This window comes from Candoia aspera, chromosome 7 (assembly GCF_035149785.1).
Source record: "Candoia aspera isolate rCanAsp1 chromosome 7, rCanAsp1.hap2, whole genome shotgun sequence".
Taxonomy (NCBI): Eukaryota; Metazoa; Chordata; class Lepidosauria; order Squamata; family Boidae; genus Candoia; species Candoia aspera.
The window spans coordinates 28,449,559-28,466,964 of record NC_086159.1 but is presented as its reverse complement, the minus strand read 5'-3'; the positions used below and the strand labels follow the sequence as shown (position 1 = coordinate 28,466,964).

Sequence of the window (17,406 nt, the reverse complement as noted above, 5' to 3'; positions counted from 1 at the left end):
CACACTGAAAACCCCTAGCATAAGACATAATGTAAGCAGACAGGCTTATCCTTTGTGCAGTCCAATCCTATATATGCCTTCTAAATACCACCACACTCAACAGAGTGACTTCCGACATACACAGGACTGTAGTCATAATTTCTGCTATTTCATATAAAGAGACTCTGAAGGTTTGTTCGCTGTATTTTCCAATATCGATTTTTTTTAAAGGCACAGAAATGTCATCATAAATGAAAAAAAATTGGATGCTATCTGATGTCAACTTCACTATCTATTGGGGTGTAGACATTAAAAAAAAATCCAGAACGCATGGATGTTGCCAAAAATCATGCATGGGTATGTCCATGAAGTCACCAAGAGCTGAGCCTGATTCAGAGGTTTCACCTTTACTGTCCTTGTGCTTTACATTAAAAGAAAAAAATAGTGCATTATAAAGATCTGAAGGATACTCTGAAGGCACTCAACCTTAGCGGGATTAAATCCACAGTCTCAGAGAAATCATTTGGACATATAGCAAATTCTCTTTTCCTTTCTTTTAAAAATACAGGGCACTGTGGTTTTCTTACATTCTAAAGCAATAGGAGAAAGGACGGGTTATTGACTATTCTAAAGCCTTTGACTGTGTGGACCATAACAAATTGTGGCAAGTTCTTAGTGGTATGGGGATACCAAGTCATCTTGTCTGCCTCCTGAAGAATCTGTATAATGACCAATTAGCAACAGTAAGAACAGACCACGGAACAACGGACTGTTTTCAGATTGGGAAAGGAGTACGGCAGGGCTGTATACTCTCACCCTACCTATTCAACTTGTACGCAGAACACATCATGCGACATGCTGGGCTTGAGGAATCCAAGGCTGGAGTTAAAATCACTGGAAGAAACATTAACAATCTCAGATATGCAGATGATACCACTTTGATGGCTGAAAGCGAAGAGGAACTGAGGAGCCTTATGATGAAGGTGAAAGAAGAAAGTGCAAAAGCTGGCTTGCAGCTAAACCTCAGAAAAACCAAGATTATGGCAACCAGCTTGATTGATAACTGGCAAATAGAGGGAGAAAATGTAGCAGCAGTGAAAGACTTTGTATTTCTAGGTGCGAAGATTACTGCAGATGCTGACTGCAGTCAGGAAATCAGAAGACGCTTAATCCTTGGGAGAAGAGCAATGACAAATCTCGATAAAATAGTTAAGAGCAGAGACATCACACTGACAACAAAGGTCCGCATAGTTAAAGCAATGGTGTTCCCCGTAGTAACATATGGCTGCGAGAGCTGGACCATAAGGAAGGCTGAGAGAAGGAAGATCGATGCTTTTGAACTGTGGTGTTGGAGGAAAATTCTGAGAGTGCCTTGGACTGCAAGAAGATCAAACCAGTCCATCCTCCAGGAAATAAAGCCAGACTGCTCACTTGAGGGAATGATATTAAAGGCAAAACTGAAATACTTTAGCCACATCATGAGAAGACAGGACACCCTGGAGAAGGTGCTGATGCTAGGGAGAGTGGAGGGCAAAAGGAAGAGGGGCCGACCAAGGGCAAGGTGGATGGATGACATTCTAGAGCTGACGGACTCGTCCCTGGGGGAGCTGGGGGTGTTGACGACCGACAGGAAGCTCTGGCGTGGGCTGGTCCATGAAGTCATGAAGAGTCGGAAGCGACTAAACGAATAAACAACAACCCCCAAAGGGACAAATGAACTAACTCCAGAGACACAAAGATATTTCATTTATTTAATTAGACATTTTAGTTTTTTGCATGAGCATAGCCATGTGCTACCGAAATAAAAATTGCAGAGATTCCAGAATTCTTAGCTCATATTTCTCCCAGGCTTGCCCTCTTAAAATAGGGCAAATAGCCGATTCAAGAAGAGTTTCAAGGTCTTTGGCCCATCTTCTTCAGGGTACGATTTAACTGAAAGAGACAGACATCTAATTACAAGATAATTTTGGGATGGGGGGGAGAAATACCCACAGTCAAGCACTTCAGTGTCATTGGCCAATTATACATTTTCCAAGCAGGTGTCTGCACACCCTACCAAGAAGGCTGACTGCAGCTGAGTGAGTGAATTAGATCTAGCCCATATGAAGACTTTACCAAGGTGGAGAGATCTGAGGTCACACCACCTACAAGTTTGCAAAAACAGATGGACATCTGCAAATTATACAAGCTGCAAATGATTTTAACAGCATTTTGTCCAAAGTTTATACTGACAAAATTGCTTAGAAATCATCATTCCTGGAAAATGACTATTCAATTTGTTTTAAAAAAAAAACAGAAAAAGAAGATTCATGTTTTTGAAATTGGGAGGTTCATAGCTAGGATGGACAGTGGTTGCATAGAATTTGTATTCATTGATCTAGACTGTTCTCTCAAATCTTTTTGCTCTTGGGATAGCTTTCAGAAACCTCATTACCACTATATTATTTCATCTTCTGCACCATTTCTCCAAACTTTTATTCTATATTATGCATTTCCAGGTACTTCCATATTCTCTCCCTCAGCAATCATGTAATCCCCCCCCCGTCAATTTTACCAACAAGTTATGCATTCTGAAGGTGGGTCAATTAACTACAATATACCTCCTAGCTGGGATGCAGGGAACTGTACTGTATAAGAGATATGCAGAAAAGACTTAAGCAGGTGACTGAGATATATATGAAGGTGAGAAAGAAAGATTATTCCACATTTGATATATTAGAAAATAAGTCCAATAAAGTAACTAAGGCCTGAATTATGGAATGTTTTGTATCATTATGGAGTATTGACTGCTGACTGTAGTAAGATCAGTGCATGATGGAAGTATCACAAGTGTAGGAATAAATGGAACGCTTAGCAAATGACTCAGTATTCAGCAGGGAGGATGTATGATATGCCCTTGATTGTTTAATGTATTGGTAAATAAATGTGAAAGGAATGCTTGTGGTGATGTTAGAGAGTTGTTGATTTGGAACATGAATGAATATATATATATAAATATAAATATAAAAACAGAAATTACTACATTAAGCAATATGGAAAAATAGAGTATAATTATTTCACATAGCTCAGCTATAGGTAATATATTCAAAATAATTCAGCCATTTCTGATTAAGCCATTTGTTGTATCCTTTGCTTGATAGCCACTGCAAAAAAACAAACAAACAATTGGCCGTTCTAAGAGTCACTTCGTGATCTCCATTAGACAGCCCAAAATTAGCATGTTCAAAATTAGATCTGCCTGGCATTATTTGTAATAAAAGCTGGATCAAATCTTGGCAAGCCCCTGCATAACAGTTGCAGTCTAGGACGTTTTCCACTGACTCTGACTCTTCATTCTTATGACAAACTCTTTGTGCAGCAGGGATCCCCTGAACCATACTTTTCAACATAACTACAGTTATGCTAGCTCAAAGCAATCTGTTATCTACTATGCTTAAGATTAAATAAGACATCTGAAAAGCATAGTTATAACTGATGCTACGTATGCATGCACCTTCTTATGAAGCTGGCCGGTATTTTTATTGTTATATTTTAAAGTAATGATGATAAAGTGCACCACGCAACTCTAAATAAACCTTGTATTTAACATATGATTTGATGGTTGCAAGTAATCAGGAACCAAATACTGGTGAACAAGTGGAATGGCAAAGAAGGGTTGAAGCTCTCCATTCTTGCTCTTCTATCCAGAATAAAAACAAAGCAGGTGCTTGGGAGAAAAAGCCATCCCCCCCCCTCCAGAAGAGACTCTGCCAACTCTCAGCAGTCTGACAATCTTTAAGGACTTCATTACAAGACTGCTTTACATGATGCTCATCTGGTAGTTTCCCTCAGTTTTTCCACTGTGATCCCCTGTTAAATGACACATATACAGGCACCAAGCCATTTCAGTATCCAAAAAGGAGGAACATGGGACAACTATTTTGCACACATCTTTAATCCCCTTGGATGGATTTCTGGGTGATGCAGTGACCTCTTCAGGAAAGCTAATGCAGCCACATTATGTTCTCTAGGCAGCAGAATGCAGAGGAAGATGCCTTCTCTTCCTCTTCTCTTTGGACAACTCCCTTCTCTCACAGAAAGAGGGCAGCAACCCCAGTGATTTCTTCATTTCTGGGCTGCATATAAATACTGTTTGGAACAACTGTTGCTCTTTTAATATTTGACCACCCCTGTATGAAAAAAAGGCCAAGCTGAAGCAATAAAGAAGTCAGCAGTTTCATGGCCACCAGGTTTTTGGAAGCTATTTCATTTATTGGTTAATACGTTTCTCCTGTGCATTCAGCAACTAACTTACCTCTTCAAACTTATGAATCTGACGGATGAAGAAATCCCCATAGCGTCGAGCAACTTTTGTATCTGCAATATGGATCATGTCCTGGTAAGAGACAAGTAAAAGTTAGCAACATATCAGGACTCTGCTAGGAGACAACTGCTGGGTATTATGTTTGCTCTAGGCTGGGATTAGGGTTTTATTTTCATACTGCCTTGCATTATGCTAAAACAAGAGATGCCTGTCCAGATAATAAGAACTTGCTGTCATGAAAATGAAAACAGACTTGTCATATTGTGTGCTATTCTCTTATGCTGGATTTAGCCTGTTTGGGGGCTCCTATCTAAAGCTCATGCCCCTCAGAGAGGTGGCCTAGTGATCTGGTTTCATAAAGGAAGGGCTTCAGAGAAAGGCTGGGGCCCCATTCTACTGTTATACAGCCCCTGCGAAATATTCAAGGCAAGGGAAGAGTGAGAACATCTAGTTTTTACATCAGGTTCCAACACAGATTCATCTCCCATGTATAAAGCAACTCCAACCCAAGAGAAGATGTGAGTGAGTTTGATGATGATGCTTTCCAGCCATCCTGATGACTGGAGTTCAGTACATCTAAAGAGTATCAAGTTCAGGTATTATTGTGGTGGATTTCAGTAATGCTGCTGATTCTCAGGAAGGAAAGAGCACATTAGAAGGAGGAGGACAAGGTAAGAGGAGACACAATCCAGGAAGCGAATGTGGGAAAACCAAGAGGTTCAGAATAGCCCCGCCCTAGAGCTTTCCCAGGTTATTTCCCCTGAGGTTAGGTAGAGTTGCTTTCGTCGGGCAAGGTTCCGCCTATACAGTGTGAGCAAATAAAGAATTGGAGTTTGAATGGACTGATTCTCTGAAGTTCTCGGGCTGGGCCTGACAATTATATACCACTTTCAGAAGGGATGGAGAAAAGTCAATTGACAGACCTTGTCAATGTAGAAATCCACCTCAGAAGCTGACTGGAACTCTCCATCCAAAGCAGAGATGCCACTTGTCCAGACCAGGTTTTTCATTTTGTGCTTGAAGACCAGCAACTGGATGCAGAATTCCTGCTCTGTGAGGTCCAAGAAGCCAGCCAGTTTGGTCACAGGCATAGTAGTGTACAGTTTTAGGAAACTGCGGATGGTGGACAGCTGGGCTTGCTGCTGGACTTCATCAGCAAAGACCTTCAGCTGCTGCAGGTATGGCTCCTTGTGATAATTGGGATGCACATTGTCGTAGTTGGGTACCACGGGCGAGACAAACTTGGGACAAGCATAGCTGAACAGCTCCTCATATACCTGGGGGTCTCCCTTCTGCATCCGTAGCATCTTGTCCCCGTACTTCTCCCTAAGCTGCAGGTGAATGCTTTCATCAATGCGCATTGGATACATGGCAAGAGCAATGGCCAGAAGAGCATGCATCTGCTCATTTTGCTTGTTAATCTGAAAAATAAACAACTCCTGTGAGAAACATTCAAGATAAATTCTCTTTACATGTAAGCATATATATGATGCGGTGGCTACTGGCCAGGTGGAAAAAAGCCACACCTCCGAAGTCTTACTTCTGTCATGAATTCATAGGTAGCTTTGATAAGCAAAAACTAGACAAGCAAAAACTAGAGTAGCACATAGCTGGAAAGTGAAAGCTGCTCTGTGTCATTAAGCTCCCTGAACACAGGCAGTGGCATCATTTTCTCTCTGCATTTCTTTGATGAATGGCCCAAGTCCTTTTGATAACTGGAGTGGCTTAATATATAAACAAAACGTTTTTAAAAAGTGCTTTGAAATTTATACGTTTTTGGTTTTTGCTAAAACCTATGGTTGCAAATAAATGTAAATGTATGTATTTGCTTCTGGTGGCTTCAGACAAGCCACTATTTTCAAGCCTCCTCCCTATACTTGCCACTTCGTTTCCTTTTAGGAATGCTCCAAAACTGACATACTATGAGTTGCCTCATATGGCTGTGAGGCACAGTATGTGAAATGTTTAATAAGCAAATGTATAATAATGGTATTATTGCATTAAACCAAGCAGAGAAAATGGTACAGTGAAAACTTAAGAGAACGGCCCAGAAACGTTGCAGACAGCACCTCAGACAAGTATCTATTCAATGTCTTAAACCTATATATATATAATTTTTCATGCCCAAAAACAAAATCCCAAAGAGTTCTCAGTTCTTTGAAAATTAATTTTGAAGACCAACCCAATAAGCAAACGATCTAGCAGATTTAAGAAAGCAGCAACAGGAATAAGAGGAATTGAGTGTTATACGACCATATGCATACGCTGCCAATGCAACAGAATGGAAAGGTCACCAGACAGGACACATTAACAAATAGTACAAAGGTTTGGGCAGTTCACAATGAGGCAGCTGTCCTGTAGAAACCAATTTCAAAAATAGCATCAGTACTGTGAAAGGGCGGGGGGAGGAGAGAGGACATCAGCAGCACCACAGCAGACTAGGGGAATAGGTAAGATTACCTTATCAAAGGGGTCTGAAAGTGAAGGCTGAAGTTTGACATATCTAGGGCAAATGAAGAGGAACAAAGGATAAACAGTCTCCTGAAAGATTTAATCAGTTACATATTGGACGCATCTAGAGGGAGCTATTGGTGCTAGAAAGGTAAATAAGGCTCAGTTTATACTGTAAAGTATTTGCAAAATTTTAAACAGATTGACTTTAACTGGAAGCTGAAAGGTGGGTAATGTAGTCCACAACATGCTCCTTGATATCAGTGAAATATATACTGAAAGATTTGTGCTGAAAGAAGATCATTATGTCTCAGAAGAAATGGCACTGTTAGCAAATGCATTAGGAAAGAATTTTCAAGGACAACTGTTAGAAATGAGGATAGTAGCCTGAGTGCATTTTACCATTTCATATTTATAGGTTGTTCTCTGGAACATGCTCTTGGTCCGCTGAATATACAGGAGAATATTAGCAAAGACACGGATAGCATCTTGGTAACGTCGCATCATGAAGTATGCAAAGCCAACATAGTAATAGGTGGTGACTTGGCATTCTGGCACTCGTGAATACATACTCTAGGAAGAGAAGGGAAAAAGGAAACATTGGAAGTGAGTGAGAAGTCAAGAAAGAAATGTTATCAGTCACTACAAGGAGAGAACAGCTTCATTCCAAAGGCTATGATGGAAGAACTTTGCTCTAAATTCCTTCAATCTAGAAATGAGAGATGGGTAGAAGCAAACGTGATCTCTATAGTGTCCCTGAAGCATTGCAGCAGAGCACCTCCATGTTATCCTTATTCAGTCTTAATGTAGCATTTTATTCCTACAACTTTCAGAGAGATAGGCCTGTTAGTTTCTTGCAGCGAACATAATGAAGAGATACAGGGCACCTTAAATCTGAGCAACAAGACATTGTTATTTTACTTTATTTAAATGAGTATGATTTTTAAAGCAATTTATTCAGCATTTTTAACCTGAACTTGATCATAGTCTTTTTTTTAAATAGTATCTTCAGCTAGCTTGCAAAAGAGGAAAGATACATATTTTTTAATGTGGTTAAAAGGTACAATGTTAATAGTTTCACCACTGCAGAGATCTCATATTACAGGTAGTTCTTGAGTTACGACTGCAGTTGGGACCAAAACTGCCATTGCTAAGCAATGTGGTCGTAAAGTGTGATGTCACATGACAGCATCGCTTAGTGATGGCAATCCAGGCAGTCCCAGTTGCTGTCGTAACCCCAGACGCGTGGGTTGTTAAGCGGGAAGAAAAAGGAATCCCAGGTAAAGAGTGTGGGGGTGCCACAGGGGGGTGGGAGAAGCCCTGGGAGGTCCAGTACAGGCTACACATGTTGGAGGTATGGGATGTGTGTGTACAAGTGCAGGAAGACCGGAGAAACAGCATACGGGGTGCATGCGAGCGAGGGAGGCCGGGGAAAGAAGGGATGGGGTGCGACAGGGGAAGAAGGGCATGGTGCGTGAGAGTGAAGAAATGCTGGGGGGGGGGCAAGACTTACCCAAGCAACCTTCCCTGCTGGCTTCTTCATTGACTTTGCTTGTGGGAAGCCGTCAGGGAAGGTCGCAAATGGCAATCGTGCGACCGCAGGACACTGCAACCAGTTGTAAGAATGAGCTGGTTGCTAAGTGCTTGTATTTTGTTCACATGATCGTGGGGATGCTGCAGCGGCCAGAACTTCAAGGACCAGTTGTAAGCCCCTTCATTCAGCACCATTGTAACTTCAAATGATCGCTGAATGGTCGTAACTCGAGGACTACCTGTACAATCTACCCCAACTTCATACTTTCCAGATACATAATATGACTCTTGACAGAAGTGGTCTAAAGGTGCAAGTAGCTATCAAGAGAAACCATGGCAATCCTGTGTGAAATCAAAGGGGCTGTTTGAGCTGAATATAGCCCAAATATAGATTATACATTACTGGTTTTCTTCATATTAGTTTCTTTGTAGTATACAACTTACATGATTTATTTGGAATCAGGGCAATAGCAGGTTTGGGAAAAAGTAGGTAGTGCATGAGGGGACAAGCACAGCTAACAGATACCAGAGAAGGAAAGAAGCCATATTTGTAGATCGTAGTTTTGGAATGTGCCTTAATCTTCTAAATTATATATTAGTGTTAATATAGATTACAGTATATCTTGGGAAGTATCGTATCATATGAAATGCGAAACCTGAACAGATGACTCAATATTTAAAAGCCTGAGAATATAGAAACAACAGAATCTTATAAAGAGACTGCACATCTCTTTTCAGTACTAAGAATAAAAACATAAGCTTGAATTCTCAGTGTACAAAGTTTTCAGATATTCACCAGGCTCAACTGAACTGGAGACAAATGACTTGACATCCATTGTTTACCTAAAAGTCTTTTTGCAGAACATTTCATCCTACTGAACAAAGATTCTATACTTGTCACATATGACACCAAGAATCTGGATCTCATCAGCTAAAACATTCTGAAAACCAGAGCCAGTTTCAATATTGAAAATAAATAGTCATATGAATATTTATATAAATATAACTATAGCTGCCCAGAGCCGTATTGGTGAGATGGATGGCCATATAAATAAATGTAAATAAATAAATATTCCAGAAGAAAAAAACCTTCCTAAAAAAAAAAAAGAACATTCTTAACACAAAGGTGGCTGGCTCTATTACCTTCTTGTTAAGCTCAATGTTTTCCAGAACCTTGATGGCTTGATAGTAATCACCCAGCAATGAATGGAGGCGCAGCAGACCCACAAGACTAAAATAGCCCAACATCTTATATAGAGAATGACGACCATATTCTCCAGCAACACTCTCAGGGTCACCTAGGGGAAAAAAGAAAGAATTTGAAAATATATATGTGACCTCTAAACAGAACAGCAAATAAAAATGCAATTTTCAATCTGCCAGCTTGATTCGTGATCAGAATGAAATAGCAGAAGACCCATGATCAGAATGAGATTGCTGGACATTCCATATGACTAAATTACTAGGTAATTATTATTAATCATTAAGAGACTGAACACTGATAGTGGTAAGTTTAGATACTGTCCAATTGTCTCTGCCTACCTCACAAGATTCAACAGGGTAGGCATGTTCCAGGTCCCTTCCATAAGACGGTGTTACTGGTGGGACCCAGCAGGCATGCCTCCTCTGGGTGCCTGCAGGCAGTCATGGTGCCTGCCCTTTGGAACAGCATGCCCCCCACGTTTCATGCAGTCCTGGCCCTGCTGCCCTTCCATAAGGCTTTGAAGACCTGGCTTTTCCCGCAAGCACTGGGTCAGGGTGCTGGATGAATTGGAATATCGAACGATTATGGGTTTGCCTAGGTCATATCATATTCTCTGTTGTTTAAAAAATTGTATTGGTTTATGTTTCTGGTTTTTACCCTATGTTAGCCATCCAGAGTCATAATTTGTGAGTTGGGAAGCCATATAAATTGGTTAAATTAATAAATAAATACTGTACTCTTCAGAGATCTTGGAACTATGACTCAAGTTTATAGATATGTCATGGAGGATGGGGCAGAAGGCCAAAATACATTTGGCAACATTTAAGAACTTTTTAGAGGCAATCTTGCAAGAAACTGTGATAATACAGTTTTTCCTATCCTTCTAAAATTCATTCTGTGTGAATATTATTGGTTTCTTGTTTTGCTTGACAAAGACTTGTTGAAAGATTATGCCATACATACATTTTAACTTTTATCCTTATTTTGCTGATATTATGTATGGTGTTTGCTTTCAAGAAAACAAAATCTCCTGGTATAACTACACAAGATCAGGAACCAAAATAATTCAAAGACCTTTATAGGAATTTGCCCACAGATTTTAAGATATTACTAATTTCACTTACTAAGGATACCAGCATTTCCAATCTAAATTAACATCCATGTTACCCACATTAATCAATATGAAACAACTGTCCCTCTTTTGTTTTTACTTAAAAACCTTTACTTGAGATATTAATGTGCAATCACACATCAAATCTACTTGATTCTATCCTTTTTCTATCCTTGTTAAAGAATTAATAGACTGACCTATATTGGATTTAACTTCAAATGTATATGCAAAAAATTATGGCCTAACGCTGCAGTCTTAAGTCTATTTTATGGGAAGTAAATCAAATAAAAATCTTACTTCTGAATAGATATAATGAAGACTGCTTTATAAACATATTATTATGATAAGCCATATGTGACTTTGAGGATTAATATATTCATACTGCAAATTTTCTTCTGTATACCAACTAAACTCAAGCATTACTTTTCAGATTATTTTGCTCTATGTAAATAATGTGAATTGGACAAAACTAGCACAAACATTTGATTAAGTTGCATATATCACACAGATAACAAGGAAGTATGTCTCTTAATCTTATAGTCCTGGTTTTCTGCTAAGGGGGAACCAAGCCAAATAAAGCCATAAAAATTGGGGTTGGGGATATTCTAATATTTTATCGCAGAATATTCTTATTCCCAAAGCACGCCATTCTGACTTAAGTATTCAGGAAACTTCAAAATTGGACATTCCACAGTCAGAACATTTTATGATGTATTATTTTGCACACCCCTCATTATTATTTCTAAAGATACAGAGAGACCTCTGCTGCATTTTCACTCAGTCTGCAGTCAGGCTGAAACTCAAAAAGGCCACTCGTTTTTAAATATTAACCTCCTTACCTCCACTAGTATAGACTTCCAGTTGCCTGTTGATGTTGGATTTGTCCACTATGGAATATAACACATTGAGAACACTGTGGACATTCCAGATCTTAGGATTTAAACGCAAGAAATCAATTTCTTCCTCAGATTTCTTGGCAGTCTTGCAGCGATACTGACTGTAGGACTGAAACTTTACAAGGATATAGAAGATACAAGAGAAAATGAGGCTGGTATTATTTTCCTCCTTGAATACTTATTTTTTTTACACAACCAGAATAAAATTGAATGAATGACTAAATAAACTGCAGTTACCGAAAGGCAGGAAGAAAAGGAAGAAAATATTATCCAAAGTCACTAACAATAGGCATTTTCCTATCCAAAATATCTACAGTCTATGTCAAAGAGAGCTGGCTCTAAACAGAGTTTAAATTCTATCAGGCACACACAATTCTATACAAATTGCAATCTTATATATCAATATATAAATAAACCCCTTGCTCATTGCATATGTATGGCTGGGTATCTGTAATGTTCTAAGACCCAAATGGCAAGATATAAACGTTCCAACCGCAAAGCAACTGGAAATCCTGCTGCTTTGGGAAGCTTTCTACACACTGCCTGTACACTTAGCATCTGATCCTAGCAATCTTCCTTGTAGATTTTCATCATTGTTAAAAAAAAAGGTCACATGGAATAGGCACAAGAGAACAATCCATTTTTATACCTGATATATAAATTCATCTATAATATCCCAGAGCCACTGATTGGGTAGTTCTAGAGGAGCTGGGCCATCTGCATCTAGAGAGGAACATCCATATAGAATCAATAGTACAAGACAAAGAGAATCTATATGTTTTCACTCCCACCCCATCTTATCAAAAAGAGGATAAAGAAAAGAGGAAATCTTGGACTAACGGACTGAGCAAAGTTCCAAAGTCAGGTTACAAGCTTAACTTTAAGAGTAAATTGTTTACATTTCCCAATGGACAGAGTTACTTTTAATCCAAAGTAAATCCCATCATTACTTAATGAAAATGGAACATTTACCAATTTTTCTAGGGCAGGCACTGTTGCTTCTTGGTTTAGCTTAACATATGTGCATTGTTTTCTAGGCACTATATCGTAGAAGGCCCTGTCCTTAGCAGAACAAAATGCAAAAGGGAAGAGGAGAAGCCAAAGAGAGCTGTACAAAATCAGAACAAGGGAAGAAGTGGATATTTCTTTAAAAAAAAAAGATTTAAGGATACTAACACAAAGAGTGAGATAGCTTCAGAAGGTTTCAAGAAGCAAAAGCACATTTGGGGAACAGAGGTTATATACTAGGATGCTAAATTGACTTAAGTTTACTCTAAATATAGCAGATATATTCTTATTATCCCTTCCACGACACAAAGGATTATACATATACAATTATATCTTAGGGACTCACTAAGAATATAGTTGAAGAGATTGCAGTAATTGTAATAAGACTCAAATCTTTGTTCCAGGGTTGGGCCACCCTGCAATAAATAAAAAATGGAAATAGTAAATAGTAAATAGTTGCCTGGGTTTCATGATCCAAACAAGTATATGATCTCAGAGTTCTGAGTAAACAGAGCAATTGAACAAGTAAATGTACTTTTCATTAAGGACAATCTAAACCTGATACTTACACTGACTTTAGCATAGATGTGTCTATAATACAATTCCTTGTACAAAATCAGGAACACAGCATCTACAATGAAAGAAAAGCTATAAATCATTTTATTTAAAGTATTTGCCTCTGATTTTTTCCAGTCAGTTGGTCTTTCAAATTATGCCCTGGCAAATAAAACATCATATGCTGTCTGAAAGTTAGTGAATATGATATGATAGAATATATTATGAGCACATTTTCATCTGAATACAGTCCCTCTTGCTAATGAGCAATCTGAGATGTGTCAGAAATGGTGCATTTCACAAGGGCACCACTGAGTGTTTTTGGTCCTACATTTCCATTGAGATCCATGGACTGCAACTATAATAAAAACAGGCTATTCTTATTTTGCTAGAAGGCAGAAAAACTAGTCATATTGTGTATTAAAAATTACAGTAGTGTACCATAAAAATCTTCACGCATTGACTATATTGTTAAAAATTTATACAAGGATACTGAGTGATGCAAGCCTGGAAAATGGTCAAGACAGGAGATTTCTTCTGACCACAGAGACCCTCTAACTTGTTGAAACTATGATGATATCAAGACCGTATTACAGTTGGGTAGGAGGCAAAAGTTTAAGGACAAAATATTTTTTTTATACTGCCTCTTCCTTCTATCTTAAATTTGTTATGAGTCTGACAATTTCAGTACAAAAAAACAAGCCAGGTATTTCTACCATAAAAAAGAATAAAAAGTCTATTGAAACTCATTTTAGGCTTATCATATAAATGTTGGAAATGTGGATCAAATCAGATCGCATGTGACAAGTCTTGTTAGATTAAAGGAATCATTTGGAAATTAAGAGAGTTCAGTGCAATCTTCAACCTGTCTTCTTTAAATGTACTGGTTCAAAAAAAATAGATTAACACTTACAATGCAGGAAAAAGTCAGAATGAAACTTTCTATTAAAAATTCTTACCATTTCCAACCTGTGGTGCAATAGCCTCTGCTTCTGGCCATGGCGTGTTTTTAAAGAACCTTTCTGTTAGTTTGGTCCAACTGCAACACATATCAGTGTTTAGAAAATCATGGCATGACTGAGTATAATAAACTTATAAAATAAACTACCTCAATATGCATGACCTCCTCTCACTTTTTTACCAAGTCTACATATGTAAAGTTTTCTACTACAGAAGTGGTAAGAAAGATGCTAAAGAACAAGATTTTTCAGTGGCACAGAACAAGACAGCTACCTGCATAATCCTTGATTATTTCCATTGATACATTCACAAATGTGCAGCTGGGTATTGCTTACTCATTAATATTTTATCTCTCTTTTAATGTAATTGATTGGACTATAATGAGAACCAGCCACACTGGTAATCCTCACCCTTTTCTGAAGCAAATGAAATCATACCTGTTTTCATAGATGTCTTGGATCTCATATACCTTCTGATCAATGACATCGCTAGATATGCGACTGGCCTGAAGCTCATACACTTTCTGGTCAATCAGATCTGAAACAGTCTTATGGAAGTACTGGATAAAATTTTTTATCACTTCTGGAATCACCTGATAGGTTTGCTGTTCATATTGCCGTTCATAGGCTAAATCCTGTTTTGGATCTCCTATGAAATACAAGTTATAACAACTATACCAAAGCAAAATATCAGGAAGATACAGAATAGCAACATTTTGCACCTAACATTTAAAGATATGCATCTTTAGAATCCCCATTTTTAAACACTTCACATCAATTTTACCTATTAAGTTCTTCAAATGTGAACATGGGCATATGCCAGGAAGGGAGAAGGGAGAGAAGAGGAATGATAACATACTTATAATGTCATCCATGCAAATGTCATTACTTTCATACTTGTGTTAGATATCATGTTGCAAATAATGGCAGCATTTGCATTATGACATCACAGCCCATGTCAACATTTTGGCATCATTAGAGTTTTCCATTTTTGTAGCAATTAGATAAAGAAGTGAGCTGAACTCAAAGCACTTCTGAACGGTACTGCCATCGTTTATGTAGAACGAGAAACATCTATGATAGTATCCTCCAGGAATATAAACTGTCAGTAACACGTTCATCAACGTGAAAGTATAGGGACTCACCTGTATGTAAATCATAATCCCCAGGATAAGCATATGGATCGTAAGAGCCCTGCGAAAAGAGAGGGTTGAAACGGGAGGCTTGAACCTGGCACATACAACACGATGCAACATGCTTAATCGTTGCCCCCTCAAATGTGAACACTCACCCGACTGGGACAGACCCTTCTCTGCTTTGCTTTTAGTGAGAACTCAGCCTAGCTGCCCCCCTCCTCCTTCCACTGAACGGCGGCACCCGCCCGTCTCTTTTATCTGAAAACTCCAAGTAAACCATCCAGAAAAATCCCAATTCCCACACGCCAATCAAGATCTCAGTGAATAAATACGCGAAACTTGCCTCATCGTAATCTTCCATCGGATAGGACATAGGCGGCTTTAGATCACGAAAAAAAGAAAACGCACACCGTCGAAGAGCCGATCAGGCTGAGAGAGTTGCAGCAAAGAAAGTCTTCCGGCCACCAAATTTGCGGAACTTCCCTCGTAAACCGGAAGTCGCCGATATAAGTGGTTAGTTTATGGCGGATGACTTAAAATGGTGTGGGGATGGGGGGGGAAGCGTTGGTCTGTCGTTAACCCGAATAAGTAGACATGTTACATTCAGAGTACGTATGATATAAGTATCGCAGCAATCATGCTTAGAAAAACCGTATTTGCTACTGTTAATTCTGTTATGAAAGAAATGCGGGTTATAAAGGTATCGAATAACAGATACCTGTTAGAACAAATAAAAAGACTCTTTCTAAAGCAGTATCTGACCTTCAACACATCACCCAGTTGCAAGATCGCAAGCAAGGTAGGAATGCTACAGATATCCCCTGGTTCTTAGTGGCCAAAATTGATGGGATTTGACAAACGTGTAGGGTATCAGGTTTGAAAGCTTGGTTAATTACTACACAAGAATATTGCCTCCAAACTGGAGTTTCCGTCTTCTTTTCATAAAGCATGCATTATATAATAAAACAAATCTGGCTAATCCACCTATAACAAGTGAAATCAATGCTGTTTAATTAACTATGAATTTGATTTCATCATGTGCTTTTGAGATGAGGTCTGTAGATACATGCATACAGTTTCATATAACTATTACCCTGCTTTCAAATTAGTATGCTAAAGCCTTGGCAAAAGTTGTATTAGAACCAGAGCAGAGCAACCATAGGGATTTACGGAATAACCCTGACTGGTTAATCATTGGCTATCAATTGTTCTATACCATTGGAAGACCTGAAAAACCAGGTTAGGGGCAGACTGTCATGGGGAAAATCTACCTATATTGTTGCTAAGATTGATGGCACATTATCAATCAAAATCAATTCTTCTATACCTCTTGGTATCTAATAAGATATAATATCATGAAAAGGAAACTAGCCTTTGGTTGATCTAAGTTATGGGCTTCTGATTCACAATTGCAACTCAATCCATCATTTCCAAGCAAGAATGGTGAAAATATGTAAGAATTAAAGTACACTAGAAACAAAGTTTAGCTAAAGTTGAGACCCTTTTGTAGCACAATTTTTATAAAAGCATATTCTCTGCCCTCAGAGAGAAACAAAAGGATTACAGAATACTTGTTTCCTGAGAATGCCCCAGTACTCTTTTGATAGGAAAAAAGACTTGCAGGTAATGCTACAGAGGCAGAAATTTAACAGAAGACATAACACCAAAAGTTACACCTACTGTCCTGTGGGATTAACTTGTCAATGCTTAAAACTACATTTATACAACAAATTATCCTTGAATCCTCATATAAACCTTTTATTTTAGTTTGGACAAGGTGTAGACATTACAATCTAATACATGGCTCACTGCTCATTTAAACTGTGACCTGTCTGGAGATGGTGCTCTTTCTCATCATTGAGATTTAATCCCTGGTAAATGGGTTTGTATTATTTGCATCCTTGACAGTGTGCTTTGCTGTTGTTTCATTTTTGGGGTCAAGTAAGGAATTAGCTTCCCCTCTGAAATATTGTTTCTACTTTCGCTGCATTGAATAGTTAACCTTACTGCATTTCTGAGTTGCACAAGTAGTGTAGTAGTATCCTCTTGTTTATAAAAGTGGGATTTCTAGTAAAATGTTGGTAGGCATTCTGCACTTCTGTTCAGGATGGTTGTTAAAGGCCTCTTTTTGCAGGACATGCTTTCACTTCCTTCACCTGAAGGAGTAGCACCATTCTTTCCTATTTCGGATGTCTACCTGCCCTTCTCCCTTTTTTCACATTCAGATGCCTTCCCCCCCACCCCCCATCTCCCTCTTGTGTAAGTGGTGCT

At 38.7% G+C, this 17,406-nt stretch overlaps 1 protein-coding gene across 2 annotated transcripts; it reads right to left on the bottom strand.

Annotated features, from left to right (window-relative positions):
- Nucleotides 1–1,716: 1,716 nt before the first annotated feature.
- EIF3L (eukaryotic translation initiation factor 3 subunit L) lies at nt 1,717–15,613 on the bottom strand. 2 transcript variants are annotated; one of them, XM_063307980.1, is made up of 13 exons: nt 15,479–15,613; nt 15,145–15,193; nt 14,438–14,648; nt 14,000–14,079; nt 13,055–13,116; nt 12,832–12,901; nt 12,127–12,200; nt 11,421–11,592; nt 9,410–9,564; nt 7,136–7,306; nt 5,206–5,703; nt 4,274–4,354; nt 1,717–1,911 (listed from the first exon to the last, which is right to left on the bottom strand). In XM_063307980.1, the coding sequence occupies exons 1-13, from the start codon at nt 15,506–15,508 to the stop codon at nt 1,873–1,875; spliced, it is 1,692 nt and encodes a 563-aa protein (XP_063164050.1). In that variant the 5' UTR covers nt 15,509–15,613; the 3' UTR covers nt 1,717–1,872. The 2 variants fall into 2 exon arrangements, with proteins under 2 accessions (XP_063164050.1, XP_063164051.1); XM_063307981.1 differs by lacking the exons at nt 14,000–14,079; nt 15,145–15,193; nt 15,479–15,613 and having other exon boundaries at nt 14,438–14,516.
- Between the last annotated feature and the right edge of the window lie 1,793 nt (nt 15,614–17,406).

Excerpts from the sequence above, each read along its gene's own strand:
- EIF3L (XM_063307980.1), bottom strand. The coding sequence starts at position 15,508 with ATGTCCTATCCGATGGAAGATTACGATGAG. Across the intron at positions 12,902-13,054 it reads ACATCTATGCTAAAGTCAGT|GGTGGCCCAACCCTGGAACA; the intron begins GTAAGTATCAGG and ends TATTTATTGCAG. Across the intron at positions 7,307-9,409 it reads ACATTGAGCTTAACAAGAAG|AGTATGTATTCACGAGTGCC; the intron begins GTAATAGAGCCA and ends TTCTCTTCCTAG.